The 22,196-nt window shown below is 36.9% G+C and overlaps 1 protein-coding gene across 1 annotated transcript in view; it reads right to left on the reverse strand.

The window, feature by feature from the left end:
• Positions 1 to 22,196, reverse strand: part of FAP (fibroblast activation protein alpha) — a 66,113-nt gene that overhangs the window by 33,206 nt on the left and 10,711 nt on the right. Inside the window, exons 3-12 of the mRNA XM_080928183.1 lie at positions 19,504 to 19,602; positions 18,566 to 18,660; positions 17,662 to 17,736; positions 16,259 to 16,311; positions 12,542 to 12,614; positions 11,703 to 11,823; positions 10,473 to 10,627; positions 8,234 to 8,337; positions 6,052 to 6,187; positions 1,690 to 1,734 (exon numbers count right to left, since the gene is read on the reverse strand). Of these exons, the coding sequence (XP_080784309.1) occupies positions 1,690 to 1,734; positions 6,052 to 6,187; positions 8,234 to 8,337; positions 10,473 to 10,627; positions 11,703 to 11,823; positions 12,542 to 12,614; positions 16,259 to 16,311; positions 17,662 to 17,736; positions 18,566 to 18,660; positions 19,504 to 19,602 (956 nt within the window). The remainder of the gene's footprint in view (positions 1 to 1,689; positions 1,735 to 6,051; positions 6,188 to 8,233; positions 8,338 to 10,472; positions 10,628 to 11,702; positions 11,824 to 12,541; positions 12,615 to 16,258; positions 16,312 to 17,661; positions 17,737 to 18,565; positions 18,661 to 19,503; positions 19,603 to 22,196) is intronic.

Below are 22,196 nucleotides of genomic sequence, written 5' to 3' on the forward strand. Positions count from 1 at the left end.
TTCACTCTCTGTGTGCAGACCCATTTCTCTCTTTCTTTCTTCCACCCTACCCCTCCTTTCCCCATGGTGTCTTCCCTGGCCTTGGTCCTTGGAGCTAGTAAACTCATCCACCAGAGATCAGCTTCCCAATAAACCTACCTTTAACAACAACAACAACAACAATATTAAAAGTTATTCCTTACATACCTCGTGAGTTAATTAAAAGACTTCTAAAAGGATTGTATTCTCACTAAAGCTTGCAATTTTATTTGTACTGGCAATAAAAATTTAACAGGGCAGACTATTCTGTTTTAAGATATTAGGGCCAGGCAAACAGGAAGAGTCTTTCTACCGGGCAAAGGCTGTTATCTCCTCCCTTTCTCTGCGCACGTGGAGGACAGTTGCTTCCGATGAGCAGGTAACTTAGGTCAGGTAAAGAGGGTGTGAAATATTTCCGCTCTCCCACTGTCAGAGCTAGGGCCATAACCCATTCTGAGGTGAGTGCTGCTTGCAGAAACTCACACCTGGACACTAAATAAGACAATCAACTGCAGTGACCTCAGTTGTAACGGGCTCTGCCCTGGTTTCTTTATTACACTTTGATCTTTCTGATAAATTGCTTATCTCTGAATGAAGTGCAAAGCCATTTAAAATATCTTACCTAGGAAGTAAGGTTACTTCTCACAGTTTTATATCTTTACCATCCTCAGTAAATGGCCAATGATGATGCTTAACCTGAGCTAACCATGAGAGAAAAGTACAGGCTTTTCAGACACCAAACCATAAAACTGATGATCTGTTTTTAATCACAAGGTTTTAGCAACAGGCCAAAGAGGTATGGTAAGTAGCTTAAATAGCTGGTTCTGAGCATTATGGTTTCAGGACTTATTTCTAAATGTAAAATAAATAAATAAATAAAATTTAGGTTCTTTTGTCTTCTATATTATTTACAGAAAAGTATTTCCAGTTAATTTCTTGTGTCTTTTGCAGTTAAGATATCTTAGATAAATTCTTTTAAAATACTTTAAAAAATCACCATTTAATATATACTATTATGACCAGCTTTTTAAGTTTGTCTAAAGACCCAGAAACTATCAATTGAACAAGGACTTGGAATGTGGTTTATGGTAGGAATGTAAGAAATGTAGGAAAGGTATGGAAGGTAGCTTAAGCACACTTGCCCAGCATGTGTGACCCTTCTTGATCCCAAGAACTACACTCATGACTGTGCCTGCAAATGTGTGCACCCACACAATTACCTGAAGATGTTTATTAATCATATACATATATCTATGTTTTCTCGATCTACTTTCATTGCTATACCTGTATGTCCCTTTTTATACATTGTGTCTAAAGTCTCAGCCCAGAAGCCACTCCAAACAAACGCTTGCCTATGTACTTTTGTGACATGTGGCATTTTTCAGACAACATTCACTTATTCCCCAACTTCTTTTGTGATAATCAATATAGGAGACAAAATATAATTGGTTTCCTTAGCAATGGTTATTTTTAAAGGAAACAAGTCTCATGTATCACTGCTTAACTCCATCTAAAGATTCCAGACACAATTAATCACAAATCATAATAAAACACATTTTCCCTTTTGATACCTCTGCACGTCATGCAAATAGAAATGCACACACTGTAAAACTCAGTTCACCAAATATGCTGGGTACCAGTAAAATAAAGGCAAAGATAGAAAAATCATACTCCACCAGCCCATCCTGTTCTGCTTTCTTCTATGTGCTCCTGGTTCTACAAAGAAAGAAAGATCCTATTAAATCACAAAAGAACAGCTTTTCAAATGTATAATCTGGACATTGATTACATCCTACAACTCAGCCTCCAGTTCAGGAGACTTGATTTTTTTTTTTTTTTTTTTTTTTTTTTTTTTTTTTTTTTTTTTTTTTGGTACAACCTGCTGAGTCTATATCGAGGAATTGGTGATAATCCCAATTTCAGAATGTTTTCCTCCTTAGCTCTTCCATGTAGCTGGTCTCAAAATTAAAACAAATGTGTGAAAATTCAGACAAATGCATCATGAGATGGGAGGCAAAGAAGGGATTTCATAGTGAAGTTGAGATTGTGGTTTTTGTTTTTGTTTTTTTTTTTGTTGTTGTTGTTGTTGTTTTTTTCTTATGGTGTAGCTAGACACCTAAACATTTGTGTTTTTAGGTTTTAGCAAGATGTAGGAGTATCACTTCTTACATAAAAATTTAGAAATCATGAAATGTAAATAATACTTTTTGTCTCGACCAAGAAAGAACATTCTGACCTGACTTACTAGTTACACCAAAGCAAGCACAGCAGACAGGAAGGAAAACAGGAAAGCGCCACAGGGAATTTGGAAGCAGGAAGTCATCAACAGGAAATGGAGAAACCTTGATGCCATCCAGGCATTTTGGTCTGTGAGTAAATTTGACGAAGGACTTCACTTACCAAATATAAAAAACTTAATTACAAGCACGAGAGACAATGTGTATTTGGTTTTGGCTAAGGTGGAAGGAGGCCAAAAGTGCCGCTTAGAATTCTGGGTTTTAGGAAAAACTGATAAAGACTTAGACCGAGGATACAGTGGTAGAAATAGAGTAAGGAGATATTGAACATTCAGATCAAAAATAATTTTGAGAATTCTTGACAAATAGTTCTGGAAACCTCTGCTATGTATAAAGATCACCAGGAAGGAGTTAAGTGGACAGTTGTGAAAGAAACCTCAGCTTTAATTTGGTAGAGGAATGTCTTTCTGTGGCTGACCCATGTTTCCCAGCTTCCCTTACAGTGGGATATAGTCATGTGGTACGGTCTAGAAAGAGGATGAACAGAAAGAGAAGCAAGCATTTGTAGCTCTTCCCATAGAAACATCTCACCCAGAGCTCCCCCATTCTTTTCTTCTTTCTCCAGTTGAATGTTAATGACTTAGAACCACATGTTAAGATAACAGAAATGTCATCAGCTGGGTTTCTGAACTGCATTATGGAGCAGAAGACCCATTCCACATTATACATCATTTTCTTGGATTTGCCATTGGTTATATAAATGAACCATGAATTTAGACTATATTAAGCCAATTAATCATTGGAATTTCCTTCTAAAACAGTACTGTTGTCATGGAAATGCATTAACTAGAGAATACGGTTTCTATGTAGGTGGTCAGCATGACTGCTCAAACAAGCTCATCTAGGATAACCCCAATGGACAAGCCAAAGTACACAGGAAAAAGCCCCATGAGGCATCAACCTTCTTTATAGAACTTGAGGTAACTCAGGAATGCTGGAAACTGGAATGGTGGTCACTTTTAGAAAGAAGTACACTCATTGCTAGTTCGGTGATAAGTAGCCATAAAACCATACAAACAAGTAACATTATGCAGGCTAACCAGTTTATATTAAGGAATATATATATATATATATGTATATATATATATATATATATATATATATATATTAAGGAATATATATATATATATATATATATATATTAAGGAATATATATATATATTAAGGAATATATATATATATATATATTAAGGAATATATATATATATTAAGGAATATATATATATATATATATATGCACATATGTGTATATAGTAACAATTAAGAAGAGGCCATAAATAAAAAGGAAAGTGGGAAGGGATATATGGAAGTGTTTGGAAGAAAGAGAAAGGAGAATTGTTATAATGATATAATTCAAGAAGAAAAAAATTCTAGATAAGTCAGGCTCATCTAGAAAAGATCACGGGCTACAGCAATAGTTCACTTTCATATTGGGAAAGTGCTTGTACTCAAGCATGATAACCTCAATTCCAGCACCAAAGTTCACCTTAAAAGGAGAGGCAAAAATGTTGTTATGCACTTGTAATCACAGCACTGGTCCCTGGGGTGTGTTATATGTCACTTGTATGCCAGTCTAGTCTAAATAACAAGTTCCAGGGCAATGACAGACTCTGTCCAAAGAAGATGAGGAACATTCCCAAGGATGGCACTTGAGGTTGTCTCTTGGTTTCTATACTCCTGTATGAACACACATATGCACCAACATCCTCACAGTCAGACACACACACACACACACACACACACACACATACACACACATATTGTCAACAAAAAATGAAGGCCTTGAGAAATGCGTACACTTCAAACACAATCTTAAGAAGAGTATGGATTATCTCCTATAGTGATAGGCTAACACCTCACAGAGAGAAGATTGTAAGATGGGGGGGCAGGGAGTAAAACCCTTTTGACAATCTCAAGTTATGAAAATAAAAATTGGTTTGGTCTCTTTTTAGAGAGGCAAGAATAACATATCAGATGGTTGTTCACTATGCTATAAATTTCTTTTCCTTTGTTTGTCTGTTTGTTTGTTGATACAGCATTTTCTTGTGTGGCCCTGGTTGTCCTGGAATTCACTCTGTAGACCAGCTAATCTCAAACTCACAGACATCTGCTTGCTTAAACTTCCTGAGTGTTTGGATTAAAGGTATACACCATCACTGAACATAAAGCCATAAATTTCTTAATACATCCAACCAATATTTTCATAGGATAAATAACTTCGTAAGCTTCTTTACCTCTTTCCTTTCTGGCAACATGAATAAAGCTTTGATCGATCACCTCAAACATTACTGGTTTTCATAACACAAACACATTAGTCATAAGTATAGCTGTTGGAAAATTGTAGGTTAATTCAGCCAAAATATTCTAAATGCAGTTACTTTTCCAGCTATGAAGGTCATTTTCCAAGAACCTGTATTCCTCATTGTGAAGACATTTTCTATTTCTGTCCATTTAGGTGGCATTGTCTTAGATTTTGACGAATTAGAATTTCAGATTCTTTGTCAGTGTTCATGGTTTTCAAGTCAATAATGTTAAAGCTAAATTCATAATGCTTAGATTCCAGGGTGTTTAGATATATCCCATGAGAAGCAATCAGTCAGATTAGTGAGTTCTAATTAACTAGTTTAATTGAGATCAAGTTTTTCCAATTATACTCCTTAAAACTTATCTTTTTTGCTTTGTTATAAACTTTGTTATAAACTCCTAAGTAAAATAAACGTGGTGTCCTGCAAATTGTCTTAAGTTTAGTTAAGACTTTTTCTAATAGAGTAATGACCTAAAATCATTTTTAACCTAGGAAATGCAGCCTAATATGGCCCTGATAAATTTCCAAGCAGAATAAAACATTCTTCTTATAAAATAAAATCTTCTAAATCTTAGATGGAATTTAATTAGCTCACTTTGATTGATCTGAACCTGAGTTTCATAAAATAAATTAACTCTACCTTTGTTTTAATAAAATATTTTTTTCATAATTAGAACTCTCTCAAAATGTACTCAGCAATATTTCCTATTTATAGAAGCCATTTTTAATTTTAAAAAATGAGTATCTAAAATGAGTACTTAAAGACAGTCCTGTTTCAATGATTCAGACTGGTGCAGTAACTCCTGACTCATTCATTTCAGCAGATTATGTTGGAATTTGAACAGTAAAAACAACGGTAGCTCCATGACAAGCTTGCCTGGTATTTTTAAGTTCTCAGTCTTCAGATTAGCACAGCAGGGAGTAGTCTCCAAGGAAACCTGGACAGCAGAACAAAGTGCAGACAGACCAAAGGCTCATGCCCCAGTCTCAAGCACCCACACCCATAAGCAGGACTTCACTTACTTTCATAAGTTTATTTTCAATTTTGACAATTTTGTCTAAGTTTCATTTCTCCTCCAATCTTGCATGAAACATCTACTTCTGTAATAAACCAAGTTGTTCAATGTTTTGCCTTCAATCTCTCACTTCTGTTGACTATTACCCTGATGATCTCCAATGGCTGGATCACCATCCTAATGTTGCACTGGCTCATTCCATGTCTTTCTATGTTCAGAGTAAAAGTCATTCAAGAAAACAACTGCTGTGCTATATTTAATTAAAAGGGTGGAATTGCTATGAACATGCAGCATATTGTTTTACTTGGCAATTCCGTTTGGTTCAATGCACCAAATCCTGCTTTAACAAATCAAACTGTTACCCACGAATGAGAGGGTAACAGAAACACGTGCCAGTAGGTTTAATACACTTTACCTTTGGACATTCCCATCCATACCAGTCTTCCCTGAAATCACATATAGACAAGACTGACACATTCTGCACTCTTTTCAGCCACTGCAAGCATATCCGTTCGTTGGTCACCCATGTAAGCCAGGTGAAATAATAGTCGCTGTCAAAAAACCAAAACAGACAGTCTCAGCCACCAGCTCATTACCACACTTAAATAATATCTTCATTTACAGTTTCTAAAAGACAGTTGTTATGGCAGAATGTATATTTAGTAGATAAGAAAGACAACCTGTCTCCGAGAATAGTGTTTGAATTGATCTGCTGGCTAAAATACGTGAGAGGTTATTCATGTAAGAAAATTATTCATGCATGAGCTTTTTTAATTCTGGTAAAACAAGATGAAGATGAAAGGGAAAAGCTACATATACATTTAAGATGGATGAATGTATTACAGTTTCTATGATGTTCCCATAATCTCATTTTTTTTAACTTTCTACCTGGAATAGAGGAGCCAAACACAGTGAAATGTTCACCTTTGTTTCCAGGTGGGTTCATGTGGAAGCCAAGTTTTATGGTCAAGTGTTGAAATTATATTAATAATCAGATGATCTAAAAATATTTTATGGTCTTTATAACGTATTTAAGTGTCAGTGACTAGCATGGTTATGCTTGTCTGTGAATGAAAATATTCATAGTCCAAATTGCAGAACATTTTAATTTCCCAGAGAGCTAGAAGAAACCTGGGGCTCAAATCCTGATCTAATAATTTCCCATCACAGTTTCCATCCTCGGTGAGATTATTTAGCCATGTAGACCTTTGTTTCTGCACCAATTTGAAATGATAACACACGGATTTGAATGTGTACAGAGGAGCTGAGAGTAATAAACATGCATCTTGACTCAAGTGCCATTTCTATTACTTGGCACCTCAAGAAAATAATATTAAAAAATACACACTCCAGGTTCCATTAACCAGGTTGTGGGAAATCACTTGACTCTGTCTAATTCTCCTTGGTATAACTGGAGGAGAAGAGTCAAGCCCTCTGGGATGAGCAGGTGAGGCTCTTGGAGTACTTTATTCTCACCAGTTCAAACGGAAGGACACAGAGGACTTAGGTCTGAAAGGTTGCTATAACCAAGGGCATATCTGAGTTATACTAGGGAAGTGAGAACACTAATCCCAGCACTGAAGAGAGAAAAGCAGCAATTGCTTCAAGTTGGAGACCAGCTTGTTGTACAGAGCAAGTTCCAGGACAGCCAAGGCTCTGTAAGACAGAGAAACCCTGTCTCAAACCAAAACCAAAACAAAACAAAAACCAGAAAAAAGAAAAAAGGACTTATTTTTGATTTTGTGTATATGCACTGGTTTGAGCTTGTACAGTAGTTATATGTTTGTACACAGGAGCCCACTGCCAGCAGAGGCAAGTGGATGACCTCAGGCCTCGGACAGCTCCTTCTGTGAATACTGGGAGATAAGCTTTAGACAGGAGCCCACTGCCAGCAGAGGCAAGCGGATGACCTCAGGCCTCGGACAGCTCCTTCTGTGAATACTGGGAGATAAGCTTTAGACAGGAGCCCACTGCCAGCAGAGGCAAGTGGATGACCTCAGGCCTCGGACAGCTCCTTCTGTGAATACTGGGAAATAAGCTTTAGTCTTCTGAAAGATCACTACAGCTCTAAAGAGTGGGGCATCTCTCTATCCCAAATACTTCCTTTCCCTGTCTATCGGTAAGTAGTTTCTTGACATACAATTCTCAGTTTGGATAATCCCAACAGAAAATTTCAATGCTAATGTTTGAGAAGAATTGCCTTGTCTGGTTTATAACGCCCCAGGACACACATAGATCCATAAATCCTGGCTGGAGAGAAACTAGACAGGATTCTACAGGACTTGTGCTGAAGACTTGCCAATCCTCACTTTGACTTCAAGTTTACGTTTCCACCTCCAAGGAAAACCCCAGAAAGCTTTAACTTCACCACTATGGTCATCTGTAAATGAGTCTTTAAAGGAGAAACGGAGTCTTTTGAAAACTAGTTTCAAGAAACTTGTTTGTGACTTTTAATTTGCATGCATCCTGCATGTTTATTTTATGCTTTCTGGCATGTGTATCTTCAACTCTCCAGAAATAAAGTCTAAGCTATGAGATAGAAAGTTCCACATGTTAAGATTTGGTTAGAAATAAAAGAGGGATCTGAGACCACTGACCTGGAAGCTATCATCTCTGGGACTGGCACTTCTACTGGACCCACATGGTGAGGATAGTCAGTATCAACAATAAAGACACGAACCACAGGATTCTTAGCCCCAGCCTGCCAAGAAAATGAAAATTCACAAGTCGATACAATTTTACTGACCAGCAATGTTTTAAAGACACTTTATGACACAAGGCATATTTTGATAAATGAACAATGCTAAGTAAGTAACGGTTCTGCATAGTGGCCAGGAACTTCATTCCTGTTTTACTCTCAAGGGAACTGACAATGTGGTATCAACCAGAGTCAGACTATCTCAGATGTTTAGTGAGAGACTTGATTTATAGCAGAAATGATCAGAGATATGGATGTCCGTGTCTACAACCCATACTCTATCCTGATTCTCCAGACAGGTGTTTCATTATTGGAAAACTGAGAATAGCCAACATGCCCGTGGGCTCTGAAGGGTAGGGAGATCTGTTTGAAAGAGAATGAAAAAGTACAATTAAATGAAGTGGACAAATGGAATGGCCAGATGGCTTATCTCCCCCGCTACCTCGAAGTCTGCTACCATTGCTTCCTTCCCAAAGGATAAGGGTCTCACTACCAAATAAGGTGTGCATGGGCTTTCACAGTGTTTTCTTGGTTTGCTTTTCTTCAGCTACTGAATACCTAAACTTTACATGAAAGCATGCCTCATGCCTAGACACAGTCTCTGAATGGATATTATTTTACTTCAGAAGGAATCCTGCAGTTAAAATGTGGATGCACAACATTCGAGGGCACAGTGTTCAGTGGCTGTCGTTTTCATGCTGTGGAAGCAGTCCATGACCCTTTATTACAGGGCCTCATGTTGTGGTGACGCCAAACCATTACATTATTTTTGTTGCTACTTCATAACTGTAATTTTGTGGCGATTGTAATGAAAATATCTGTGTTTTCCAAACGTCTTAGGCATCCCCCTGTGAAAGGATCTTTCGAGCACTCCCGCAAAGGGGCGGAAACTCATAGGTTGAGAATTACTGATGTAAAGTCTTTCGTGAGACTTTTTCAGTTCTGTGGAATTTTCACATCTCTCTATCCAGTGCTAGAGGTTTGAGAGTCCCCAGTCTAAAGAATAGTGAAGACTGAGGCGCACACTTATAGACAAGTGGGAGTCACTCCTCAGTTCTGAGCGTCTTCTTCTCTTCCTTCTCACATTGAGTCTTCAGAACATTCAGTTCTTTTAATTTTGGAATCCAAATACCAGGCTTTTCACTTCCAAGCATCTCCAACTTTCCATTTTTCTACACTGTCCTTGAGGGGGACTTCTATCTCAACATTTATTTCCTCTCCCTTTCCTTTTCTTAAGTGACTTTTAACATAAACATTATATTTCTACTTCTCCCTTTGGGGTTTCTTTGGCTTGTTTCAAAAGCCAATTTTGCAAATGCCACAACCATCCTATCTTATATAGGGACCTACCTGCTGGAGTCATTCATGAGTAGGGTTTGGGAAATAAAAGCACTGAAAGCTATGCATATTTCTAAACATTCTTTAAAAACAAATGCCCAGTTATTTTACAAGAGGTAAATTCCTTTCTGGACTTTTATCTTTCATGTATCTGTGTAGATTTAAGATAGGTCAAAATGCTTTTCCCATCACCTGGATTTTCTGCTGCACACTCAGGCCTTTCTCTGCTAGCCTTGGAATGGAATAAAAAATATGCACGATGTTTACTTTCATTCATTGCTTTAAAGAAGAAATAGAGGCTCAAAAACTTCACTTACCTGTCCACAAGAGATCTTAACATGTGCCTGACATTACCTGACACAGACATCAAATTCAGTATTTGAATTTTCCCTTTTTGTGTTTCATTTACAGGAGAATTCAAGAGAGAATTGTGAAACAGAACTTTTACCCTGAATTTGGAACATAGAATATATATATATATATATATATATATATATATATATATATATATATATATAAAATTAAAACTAAGTTAAGCTTGTTTTTCCTCCATGATCTAGACCATATGTTTTTTTCAAAGATTCTGCAATAGATTTTGCAAAGACGACTTCTTTCAGCATAGCCAGATGTCCAAAGCAACAGATGTCCACATAAACAATAGAGCACAGTACAGTGTTTGCTTTATGACACACAAGGACACGAAGCTTTCCAAAAGTGTTGATCCCACCTCTATTCATGGTAATGATTGCTCATTTTGACATCAAGGGGATGAAGGCCTCTATTAAAAGCGTCTCACATACCTTCGGATATGGAATATTTATAGTTCTAGGGTACTGTCCATTGCCATAATAAGAATAGGCAATAATCGGTATGTCTGAATCATTAAATTCTACATATGCCAAAAATTTTCCATCTGGAGACCACCAAAGAGCATATTTTGTAGCAAGCATTTCCTCTGAAAAAAATAAGAATTCGTATATTATTTATAATTATAGCTTATTCTTAAAAATCATTGTTAATACTTCTAAACAAATATTTATTAACTTAAATAATGTTTTTAATGTGTGTTTGTAACATATGTCATACTTTGATTATTAAAAAAATACTGTGAATTAAGGGGAACAATTTAAATTTCATTCTATATCAAATGTCAATTAGTCTTGTTAGCAATTGATGTTAACCAGAAATATAACATTTAAAATAAATAATAAACACATCAGTAATAATTAATTATCTTCTTAGAGCAATCTAAAGTAGCCCAAACAGACTATCCTACAGACATAGGCAGACAAAGCAGACTAGTAAGTAGACAATACCTGAAGTTGACAAAGAAGGCTGTGATTTTTCTGGCAAGTAATATTAAGAACAGAGTTTGAATTTCATTCTTAAGACATGTTTGAACCTGGGTTAATTTGTGTGTGTGTGTATGTGTGTGTGTGTGTGTGTGTGTGTGTGTGTGTGCTCACATGTGTGCATGTGCATGGGTGTGTGCATGTGTGTGTTCAAGTTGTGTGTGTGTGTGTAAAAATACATACATACATATATCTTTTTAAAGAAATGGACTCAAGGAAGAGAGACTAGATAACGTCTTAAAGTCTAATTAAGTCCTGTGTCCTTCATGATCTAGAATAAGAAAAAAAAATTCAAGAGGGTGTGGATATAAAAATCCAAGAACATTTTCTTGCATAACAATGAAGTTGTTCAGCTTTGGCAGGGGAGGGAAGATGTCTTTCTTAAGCAAAACAGACACTGGATAATGCATTAACTCAGCAGCTAAGGACCATATACCTCTTGGAATAGAAATCTTCACGTTATAGTACCATTCGTGAATATAGATTTTGCTGGTCTCTGACAAGGTTATATTCTTTAAGATTAGCCTCTTCCTGTTCATAACTGAATAATATAACCTATTTTCAGAGGGACAACCAGCTCATTAAAAAAATTCCATTCAACTCATTTTTACTGAGTATGTAAAACCATTTTCAGTTATAAGTCTAATATATCAGCAGTCGAAAAAAAATATACCTTACCTTCATAAACCCAGTCTGGAATTCCATTAAATATTTTATTTTCTCTTCCAGTGTAAGTTATTTGAAAAGGTGGATCTCCTGGTCTTTGTTTCAAATAAATATTGTTTTGATAGACATATGCCTAGAAATGGTAGAAAATTACTCAACAAGGTAAATTTCCCTAATAAATACAGTAAAATAGTATATTTAATTATTTGCCAACTGTCTTTTAAAGGGCTGGTAATTCAGATGTTAAAGGATTCACAACTAAAATAATTTGATAGGTTAAAAATATAATCAACCCACATTAACATTATTTGTGATATTAAAAATCTGCATCAAATAAGAATTAATTTCTACTGCAATATAGCTATTTTATGATGCAATCAGTAATTGTGCATATTGACAGGTAGTCAAATAAACCCCTGAATATTAATAGCTAGCCAGATCTAATCTTTATTTAGAGTCCTTAAATAAGAGCTTAGACAAAATTTCATGTTGTCTGAAGCTAGTCTGGGAAACTTGTGAAAACCATATTTTTCCTGAGTTTTCTGGCACAACGCATTCTGGCTGAGTATAAGGATAAAGTTTTTGACTGCGATATTTAAAGAAGTCTATCCATGAGCTTGAGATGTTGCGGAATTCTCAAACGGGTTTCAATTTATCCAAACTCTTCCCGTTTTTAGCCACTGAAATAGTCATGATATGTCTCTGTCTCTCTCTCTCTCTCTCTCTCTCTCTCTCTCTCTCTCTCTCTCTCTCTCTCTCTCCTTTTAGGCTGGGAAATTTAACAAAGGCCAAAATCAAATGACTCCTCTTTTATTTAAATAGTTAAACACTTCTATAATTTAAATACTTACTAATTTACTCCCAACAGGAGACCAGCATATATACTGAATTTGAGGAGGGAGCTCGTATTCCCTTACAAATTCCCTAGAAAGAAAGAAAGAAAAATGTAAATATGTAAAGCCAACAACTCTTGGTGTTCAATATAAAAAAAAAATAACTTCATAAACAGAATAAGTAAACAAGCCATTAAAATTAAGGACATCTATATGAAACATCCTCAGTTCTACAAGATCAAAAGAGGAATACACGGGAATAAGGCACCGAAGCCATACACAGTGAACAGCTGCCATCCGCTCAGTGTTGGTTTAAGTCACCTTACTTCCCTGTTTTCAGACCTTCACAGTGAAACAAATGGGTAACACATCTCCAGACTGGGTCATCTGGAAGTTATCTAATAGAGCCCCACTGTCTTATCGGAGACAACCATGAGACACAGAGAGATGAGAACTACTAAAATTGCGGTGCTAGTTTTTGGGCAGACCCCAAATAAAGCTCAAATCATTTAACCCCTGAGATTGTAAAATTTGCACACACCAGACTAAGATGGTCGCTGACGTGCCTTCCAGCTCTGAGTTTCTATAATTGTGCTCCAGTTTAATATGTGCTCTTCCACATTCTCATTCACAACCCCCCATCTCTGTGAATGCATATGAATTTCAAATTTTTGAAAATAAGATGCCATTTGACAATCTCCCCAGGGATCTGACTTGAAATCAGAAAAGGAAAGGAACATCTGATCTCAAGCTAAACTGAAAAACAGACCGTATACTGGGCAGTGTGCCTTAAGCTTGCAAAGTTCTCCACCCATGGGGAAATTTCAGATATCCTATTGGCCAAAAATCTCACTTTGATGTTTAGCGCCCCACTGCGAGCTTTAGCCGGTGGAATTGCATTGTGGATTTCTCCCAGCTTTTCAAGGAGAACATATCAAATGTTTATGTACCAAAGAACCATAAGTTGCCAGGCTGAAAGGTCCACCGCTTAAAAATCATCTTAGTACTCTTATCAAGACTGTTTTTGTGAGACCGCAAAGCAATAGCGACTCCTAAGACCAACTGGAAGATATTTTTAAAAGACCCCATTCATTTGTGCTAACAGCTTCTGCACCTTGAGGCCCTTGTTTGTTGGTTCTGCTTTGCTTGTTCCCTCATACCTGGACACCTGGGAAGACCTGGAATAATACACTTTACAGCTATTGAATTTATTATGTCACCCAGAGCAATACCTAGCAATGAGGCAAAAAAAAAAAGACAAGAAGGGCGATGCATTCAGAGGAAGGAGATTATGGAGCTGCATTACAATGGGAATCCTGGCAGTCCTATGGCAACACGTGAGCACCAGGCAGAGGAAGGCAAGGGTACAACGGATATGTAAGGTCTAGGAAAGGTAAGGAGGCAGAAGACATTCTTTACCTAGTTTAGAGTTCTGTATCAAGTTAATGTTCTAGTGTTACTTTTGGTTGACATTGTAACGCTGCCTACGATTTCTTCATGGACTACTTCATGGGCGACAATTAAACTATGCAATGAGGTTAAACCATGGCAGTCTACAAATCCAACTGCACATCTCTTTACGACTTTATGGTAGACCATCTGAGCTGCCATTTTTGGGTTTTATGAGTAGTCACTAATGCCATAAAAGAAGGACATAGGGGATGTATTATAAAAAAAAAAAAATTGTCATCTACAAATTCCCACCTTGCCTAAACCAGAACTATCTTCATTACTTTGTGTTAGACTTTCCATTATTTTTACTAATTTTTTCATACAATGTGTTTTGAACATACTTTCCCCTAGATACTTTCTACCTCCCTATGCACCCAATTTGATACTTGATGTATCTCTCTCTCTCTCTCTCTCTCTCTCTCTCTCTCTCTCTCTCTCTCTCTCTGAAAAAAGCACAACAACAAAAATAAAAATTAACAAATAAGACAAAAATTGTACAATAACATCAAAAACTATGGAATTCGTTTTATGTTATTCAACTATTCTTGGATATAAGGCCTGGCCTTCGGTGTGGCTGATAAACCCCAAGGATACTCTACCAGAGAAAATTGATTTCTCCTGTGTGGTGGGTATCAGTTGCAAATAGCTTTTTGGTTAGAGATTTTTAATAATCTTCAGAGTTAGACAAGTAGGAGTAGTGGTATTTAATCAAAACTTGACTTTCAAACAATTTTTAATCTCCAATTAAAATGATATTGTTTTACCTGGACGAAAATATCTGGAAATTAAGTAGTTGTGAAAAAAAAGCAGGAGACACACACACACACACACACACACACACACACACATAGATTTACAAATAAACAACAACAACAATGCAGCGGTTTGACTTAGCTTTACTACAGAAATGCTAAATGGGTAACACAGTTGCAAGACAGAAATCATGTCTAAGCCTTTGTTAAGAAACTAATAAGCGTTATTTGTACTGGGAATATTTTTATTTGGGTACTTTTCAATTTGGTGAACTTCAACACCGAGAATTTTTAAATGGTACAAAAAGAGGACACAATGAAAGCCGGAACCAAACTGTTCTGCAAGGCTCCAATTCCCATCTTGGCAGACTGAAGGGGGTTCTTAGGAGTAGGCTTGGTTCCTACAGCTCATTTGCATTTTTCTATATGTGCTTTTCAGACTATAGAGCTCTCTGTGAATACTTCTTGCTTAATGGTGGTATTGAAACAGAAAAGAGACTCCAGATACATTAGATCAACTGAGACTACGTTTTTAGAAAGCAGGTCTTATTTCCTCCCTGAATATTTAAAATAAGTAGATGACCAAAAAACAATGTCTTGTCCTTTGCATGACAAAGGTGGCAGTAGACCAGAAGAGGCTTTTAAATACCTCTGCAAGCCATGTAATTATTCTTACTTTTTATATAACAGCAAAGAGGGTATCAGATTAAGATGAGTAACTGCACTAATCCATCTCCTCAATTAGCCAGAGTAAGTTCTCTAAAGTACAAATCTGATCATGCCATTTCCTGTAAAATCCTTCTGGGGATTCCTTTTGTCATAAAAACTTCTTTTAATGGTTGCCTAGTCATGGTTGCCCTCTGTTTTCAGTTCTCTACTCCTTTTCAATGTTATCCATCCTCCCCTGGAGGTAGTTCCCCCCCCCCACCATCAGTTGAAGTGAAATATTTGCATATTGTCTTTAACACCATATTCTCTAGCTGGAAGCTATACACCCATCTTTTTTCCCTTTTAACTGTTAACTATTTCATGGAATTGAAATTTACATAAAAATAATATATAAATGTCAACCGTTCCTTCTTTAATTAAGAGTTATTTAACACTTTAAGAATTATAGAAAACACTTTGTCATTTTAAAAAACCATCAGTTTTAAATCATTGAGTGGCACACCTTTCCTGATAATGGCTGTCCACTTACCTCCTTTCCTGCATATTTGTAATGCAGTGGGTTCCCTCCTTAAAATAGTCACATTCCCATGCATTTAAAAATTGCTACATGTGTTTATTTCCACAAATAGCACATCTATATTTTTCTATTTGAAATTAGAAAGTTTAAAGATCTTTTGTATATAAAATACATAATACTTGTTAAATAAAGAGGTGAATAAGTCATAAGAAGGTTATCCTGTTCTGTGGATTAACACATATTTCAAAATACATACTATCAGTAACAAGATCATGTAGTCTTAAACCCAAATCAGAGCCAGAAGTCTTAGAAGTAAGCTACATTAACATAATGATGGTATTTTACCCATTCTGAAGGTCGTAGATGTGGTATGTTGCTGTGTATGAATATCGCCAGAGCTGTTAGGAAGAGGGGCAAAAACAGAGGACAAAGCTTTAAAAGCTCATTCAGAAAATAATGTGCAGTGATAGATCCTCACTGGGCTCTAGGGCAGACATGTTTCAGTGCAAATCAGGGCTTCATGCATGCCTACTGTACAGTTTTGCGTTGTTTGCCCAGGTCCCAAGGGCACCTTCGTGTTATCTAAATTTCATTTCCTTAAAAGACATACCCAAAGTCATTTTTGACTTTGTATATGTAGTAGTATAAAAAGCTCATCTTTGACACACTTCGTCTTCAGAATGGATACTACTCTTTTAAATTGGTCAATGTAAATTTCACACTATAACCTGTTACAAAATGTCTTCCTTTCTTTGGATATACATATATAGTAGAACTTGGAGAATAAATATGAACATTAATCTTAATAATCCTCCTGAACAAAGCCACCTTTTATCTCTCTGAGTATGTGCTGGGTTCACTGAATAACGCAAGCATTGCTTTGGATTCTTTTTCTTAATGGGTTTTCGATCCCTTGATATGGTCCACTATGTGAAAATGCATATATCTAAGGATTTAAGTCCCAAGGACCTGAACTACTGGAGAATAAGTTCCTGCCTGAGCATCCTGGTAGAGGTCAGAATGACTCTACCATTTCCAATAAGAAGGAAAGCTTACTAGGAAACTTCGTCTCAGGGAAGACCTGAAAAGTATAGTCCAAAGTTTCATAATTTCAAAAGAGCTACTAAAATTTTAATTTGGAAGTAAGTAGGTCACATTGTGCTTTTGACACACAGAGAGGGAGACATAAAATAATTGTCAGTTATCTACCATTTATTCATAAATATCAGTCACACTGAAGTACTGGACTTTCAAATATACAGTCTGAGCTCTCTGGTATATTGACTGTATGCACCTGTTTGATTATATGACTTAATATGCTATACATTGATTCTTCTGTTTAAAATAGCAGTATAGTTTGGGTGGGCTAAACTGATCAAGAATTAACCAATGTGTTATGGTGTCAAGAGTTCTCAAATTACCAGCAAAATTCTTCTGTTTTTGATGCATATCAGTATTCCAAAATAAAATTTCCTTACCTTAGAAAAAAAGTATTTTCTGCTATTTGAGAATTAGCAGATATTCAGACTGAAAAAATAGTATGTTAAATTATTGTGTGGGTTTCAGCTATGTTTTATGCATTTATTGATTTTTTTGCAAATTTAGAGATAGATATAGACTTCTACTGGTAGGAGCCTCTTCTACCTTCATTTAAAATTTCTTACACAAATTTAAATTTTAATATACTAATCTGTATATTAATGGGAGAAATAATTATAAATGCATTTATCAAAATTAATAGTTGATACCTTTGAATAATCACTTTCTAGATATACAAATTGCCGATCAGGTGACAAGCCATAATCTGTAGCATTCACACTTTTCTGAAATATGAAGAAGTTGATTAGAACATAGAAAAAAAATACCCATCATAACTTTTTCATTCTAAAGTGATATTGCATCATTGATAGGCTCACATACATTTTCAGTGTAATTTTAAAACGTAGATGCCATGCCTAGTGTATAGGAGGGAAATTACTAGACAATATGGAGGATATAGTAAAAAAAAAAAAAAACAATTTCCAAAGCATATAATATTAAATCTTGCATATGAGTGACAGAGAAAATTAACAAGTTATAAAAGCACAAATTGAGGGTGATGGCATTGAAAGAGGGCATGGTTGGTTACAGAGACTACAGGGCTGTCCTTTAAGCTCAGTTTGGAAGATTAGTAGGCCTTTAAGGGTAGAGATGTAAGAGGCTTGCAAACCCAGGAAGAGAGAGCAGCATGGATCAAACAGCTACTCTTTATTGGGCATTTATTCTATGTTAAGGAATCACCTTTACAATCTTAGTTGGTTTAATTATTTTGCTAACCTAAAATGTATTATTGGTGTCATTTTGTAGTAGGAGAAACCAAGGCATAACAAGTTTACTCAGAGTTTCACTCTAATGACAGGGGTTGAATCACAGTTCCCTTGACTCTCAGTTCCTAATTTATATCTTATGCGATATATTTACACATGGGGGGTGAGATATTATGGAATAGAAGAAAAGAAGAGGGCAGTGGCTTGGTGTGTCTAGAAGAAGGCACTGGCAATGGAGGTAGGAAGATGGGTTGTATCCAGATCACCGTTAAGAAATAAATGTGGTCTTGGGTCAGTGGGGTACTTGCAAAGGTTTTTGAGGGAGTCAGACGATGCTGATACATACCATGGTGCTATTACTCAAAATGATATACGATTCTCTTGTTTCAATATTATAAAGTACTATGTTATCATCCTCAGACTGGTGAAGATATTCTTGTTCTTTAAATACAAAAGAAAGCAAAACATAAAGTGATTGCTCTTAAAGAAGATATTTACCTCAGAAGAACCCCTCTGCTCCACAGGTGTACCTTCTCTTCCTCCCTGTCCAGCACAGAGATGATAGGAGGGAAGAGAATGTGCTCCTTCTGAATTTCATAAAGATAGCACATTTGCTAGAGCAGCCCTGTTCTACCTGATTCAGGGTGATCATAAATAAAATTTTATTTTGTCTGAGCTACAAAGGGAACAAACTTAGTTTAAAAGGGTGAGTTTCTTTTTACAATAATGAAAATAAATGTATCTGGCCTTTGTTTTGATTTGGCACAACAAATACTTCACATAAATTTTCTTTTTTAAAATAAAAAATGGCAGTGCTCTCTCTTGGTAAATGACACTTTATATACACAAGTATAATGCCATTGCCTTAACCTTACCATTTCTTTGACCACGCTCCAATTACAAGAACTGTAAGTATCAGTTCCATAACCCTTAAAGGTATTTTAACTGTCTTGTATTTGGATTGTTAAAAATGATGATGGGTCTTCCTATTGGGTAAAATTCTCTTGGATTCCCCTAAATGAGGACCTGTTTGTCACTCCCAAGAGCAATGTCACTCACCGACAACATTCCTACACACCACTCCTCACGTCTGCTTTCCTGCTAAGACTCACGGTAGCTTCATACCAATTGTGCAAGCCCAGAATAAATGTTGGCATAACCAGCAACCATGAATATCTTTTATAATGTATCTCTTTGCTCGTTTCAATTAGTGAACAGCACCCTTAGCACTGACAAGAAAAGAATACATATTTTACAAACTCCCAGAAGAAATGATCCATTTACCTGAAATCCAGTTTGGAAAATATGTTTTATATGAGAATGTTCCATTTAAAATATCCTTCAGGATAAGAGATCTCCTTGTCTTTCCTTCATGGCTGTAAACTGAGAGGGAAGAAGAAACATATAATTAGCAACAAGGGTAATTGCCCAATTAAATTCTAAATTTGTTCTTTATCTGCTCATCCTCAGGTAATGGTAGACTCTTTGCCATTGCAAAGTGCCTGTTTAATTCCTGAATAGACACTGGTTTTGCTGACAGTCATGGGCAACTTGGTGGGGAGGGGATAGCGTAAAGGAAGGTGAAGATTGTAGAATGGCCGGGACACTTTCTTCCAGCTGTAAAATAAATCCACCAACTCTAGGACAGGAGGTAAAGTCCCAGCAACTTGGGACCTTACAGAAGTGATTCTAACAGCCAGGCTCAGATGCAGTGCCGAGCTTCCCGAGTCCTTCTCTGTACTGGACCACATTTCCTCACTTGCAAAGTTTGCCTTGGTGTTCTATTCATTTCTTAAGAATACATTTTAAGAAGCCCACTAGTTTGAGTGAGATCAGCCGGAATTCTTACCCTCTGAAATTTTAAGACGGGCTGTCGCTAATTCAGACAACTTTCTTAGTCCTGATACACACTTTCACAATAAGGAACCAGATGGACAAGGCGAACCACATTAAGTATCATAAAATTTTATGTATATTCGTGGTGAGGTTAACCTTATAGAGCTCACAAACCACATGTGGAAGTCTTTTACATGCGAACCCTTCTAGGCAGTTATATCTTTTTAGCATGGCTTTATTTTGTCCTGAGAAGCTCATTAGAGAGCCATAAGACAGCCAAGTTAAGCCAGATGGGCAACAAGACAATGCCCTCCCCATGTCCCTTCATGGACCTGCTCCTGTCCTCTCTGCCTCCCACCTCCTCCCTCTCCAGGCCACCACTTAGAGCTTCAAAGTTACTGGAAAGCCCAATGCCTCAAAATAGCATTTATGAGTCTGGCATTCACCCAGGTGAAAATAAAACTGTTAAAGATGAGAACCATAATATTATCCTTCTGCTGTCTTGCATAGCTTGCCATGACTCTCATTATAAAGATAAAATTCTAAACATGGACTACAGGTTCTGGCAGGTCTAGGACAACCTCTCACACCAGTCTTTCCTGCTCTTCCCTCATTATTTTCTTGACCCAGAACAAGCTGTGCTTTCTTTCTAGCCGATAAACACCTGTGATCATTACTTTTCCGTTGCTGAGATTGACTACTCTGACCAAGGCAATTTAGGGAAGACAGGTTTTATGATTCCAAAGGGGTTAAGAGCACATTTTTAGCGGTAAGGAATGTCAACAAGTTACAGGATAGCAACAGGACCAGGTAGTTGAGACCTCACACCTTTAAATGAAGAGAGAGAAAACTGAAAGTCACATGAGGCTTTAATGTCAAAGCCCATCCCCCATGACATGTTTCCTCCAGCAAGGCTACACCATCTAAACTGCCTCAACAGCACCACCTACTGGGGAATATACATCCAAATGCAGGGGACTATGGGGAACCTTTCTCCTTTAAAAAACCACACAACACCCCTGTCTCTTTGGAGGCCTTCTGTGCCTCTTTCTACTATCCGTTCTTGCCTTAAGATTTCCATTTAGGCTTCAATGTTTAATTTCATTCTTTTACCTCTGAGAATCCCTCCCTGACCCTCTCGTTCAAATCAGGTTGTGTTGTCACAATTGCAAAGCATATACTAGTTTATTTTAGAAAAGTTGTCTTTGAAATTATTTATCGGTGCATTTGGATGACTTTTATTAATGACTCTGTAATTCCTATGCAACCCAAACCATTGGCACAAACCTGAAGACCCCACCTTATTTCATTTCTCATCATATCTTTGGTGTCTAGCAAATACAGACATTTAATAGGCACTCATTGAATAAGTAGACATAAGAAAGGAAGGAAGAATAGAGGCATATAAGAGTGAGTGAATGGGTATGTATTCTTTCACTAGTTGTCTATATTACTTGGGTGAATCTCCTAAGCCCTAGCTTACTCACATAAAAATAGAAGACTCTGATGATTCCATGGAGCTGCACTAGATTGCACTGGGAAATGTGAGACTCGGTCTAGTTCATGCACGCCCTGCGACCACAACTAAGTTGTTAAGTGAACAGTAACAGTCTAGGCTATTTTAATGTCTTCCTGTATTCCCACAAGTGTTCACAGGTGTGCAGGTGAGCCACAGATTTAATGTGACCATGGGTTTGATTGCTTTTGTAGTTAAAAAAAAATGTTCCCTACAAGGCTCAAGTATTTGAATGCTTGGTCCTCAGCATCTGGCACTGTTGGGGAGATTTACAAAATATTTAGGATGTGAACCCTCATGTCCTTTATTAGCAAAGCATTAAGCATAACATAGCCTCACCTTGCTTCCAATTCTGTTTTGGTCTTTCTATTTCTCTCTCTGTTTGTCTCTGTTTGTCTGTTTGCCTCTCCTCTCTCTCTCTCTCTCTCTCTCTCTCTCTCTCTTTCTCGTGTGTGTGTGTGTGTGTGTCTTTCTGTCTGTCTCTCTGCCTCTCTCTAATACTAAAGCTAAGCTGTCCACCAGAAAGGTCCAGTAACCATTCTGTCACACCATCTACAACACAACTCCCATCTTACCCTCAGCAAAACCAGTGCTGCAGGCACACAAGCCACATCTGGCCTTTTAT

The sequence above is a fragment of the Micromys minutus genome (genome assembly GCF_963924665.1).
Source record: "Micromys minutus genome assembly, chromosome: 13".
In the NCBI taxonomy this organism is placed as follows: Eukaryota; Metazoa; Chordata; class Mammalia; order Rodentia; family Muridae; genus Micromys; species Micromys minutus.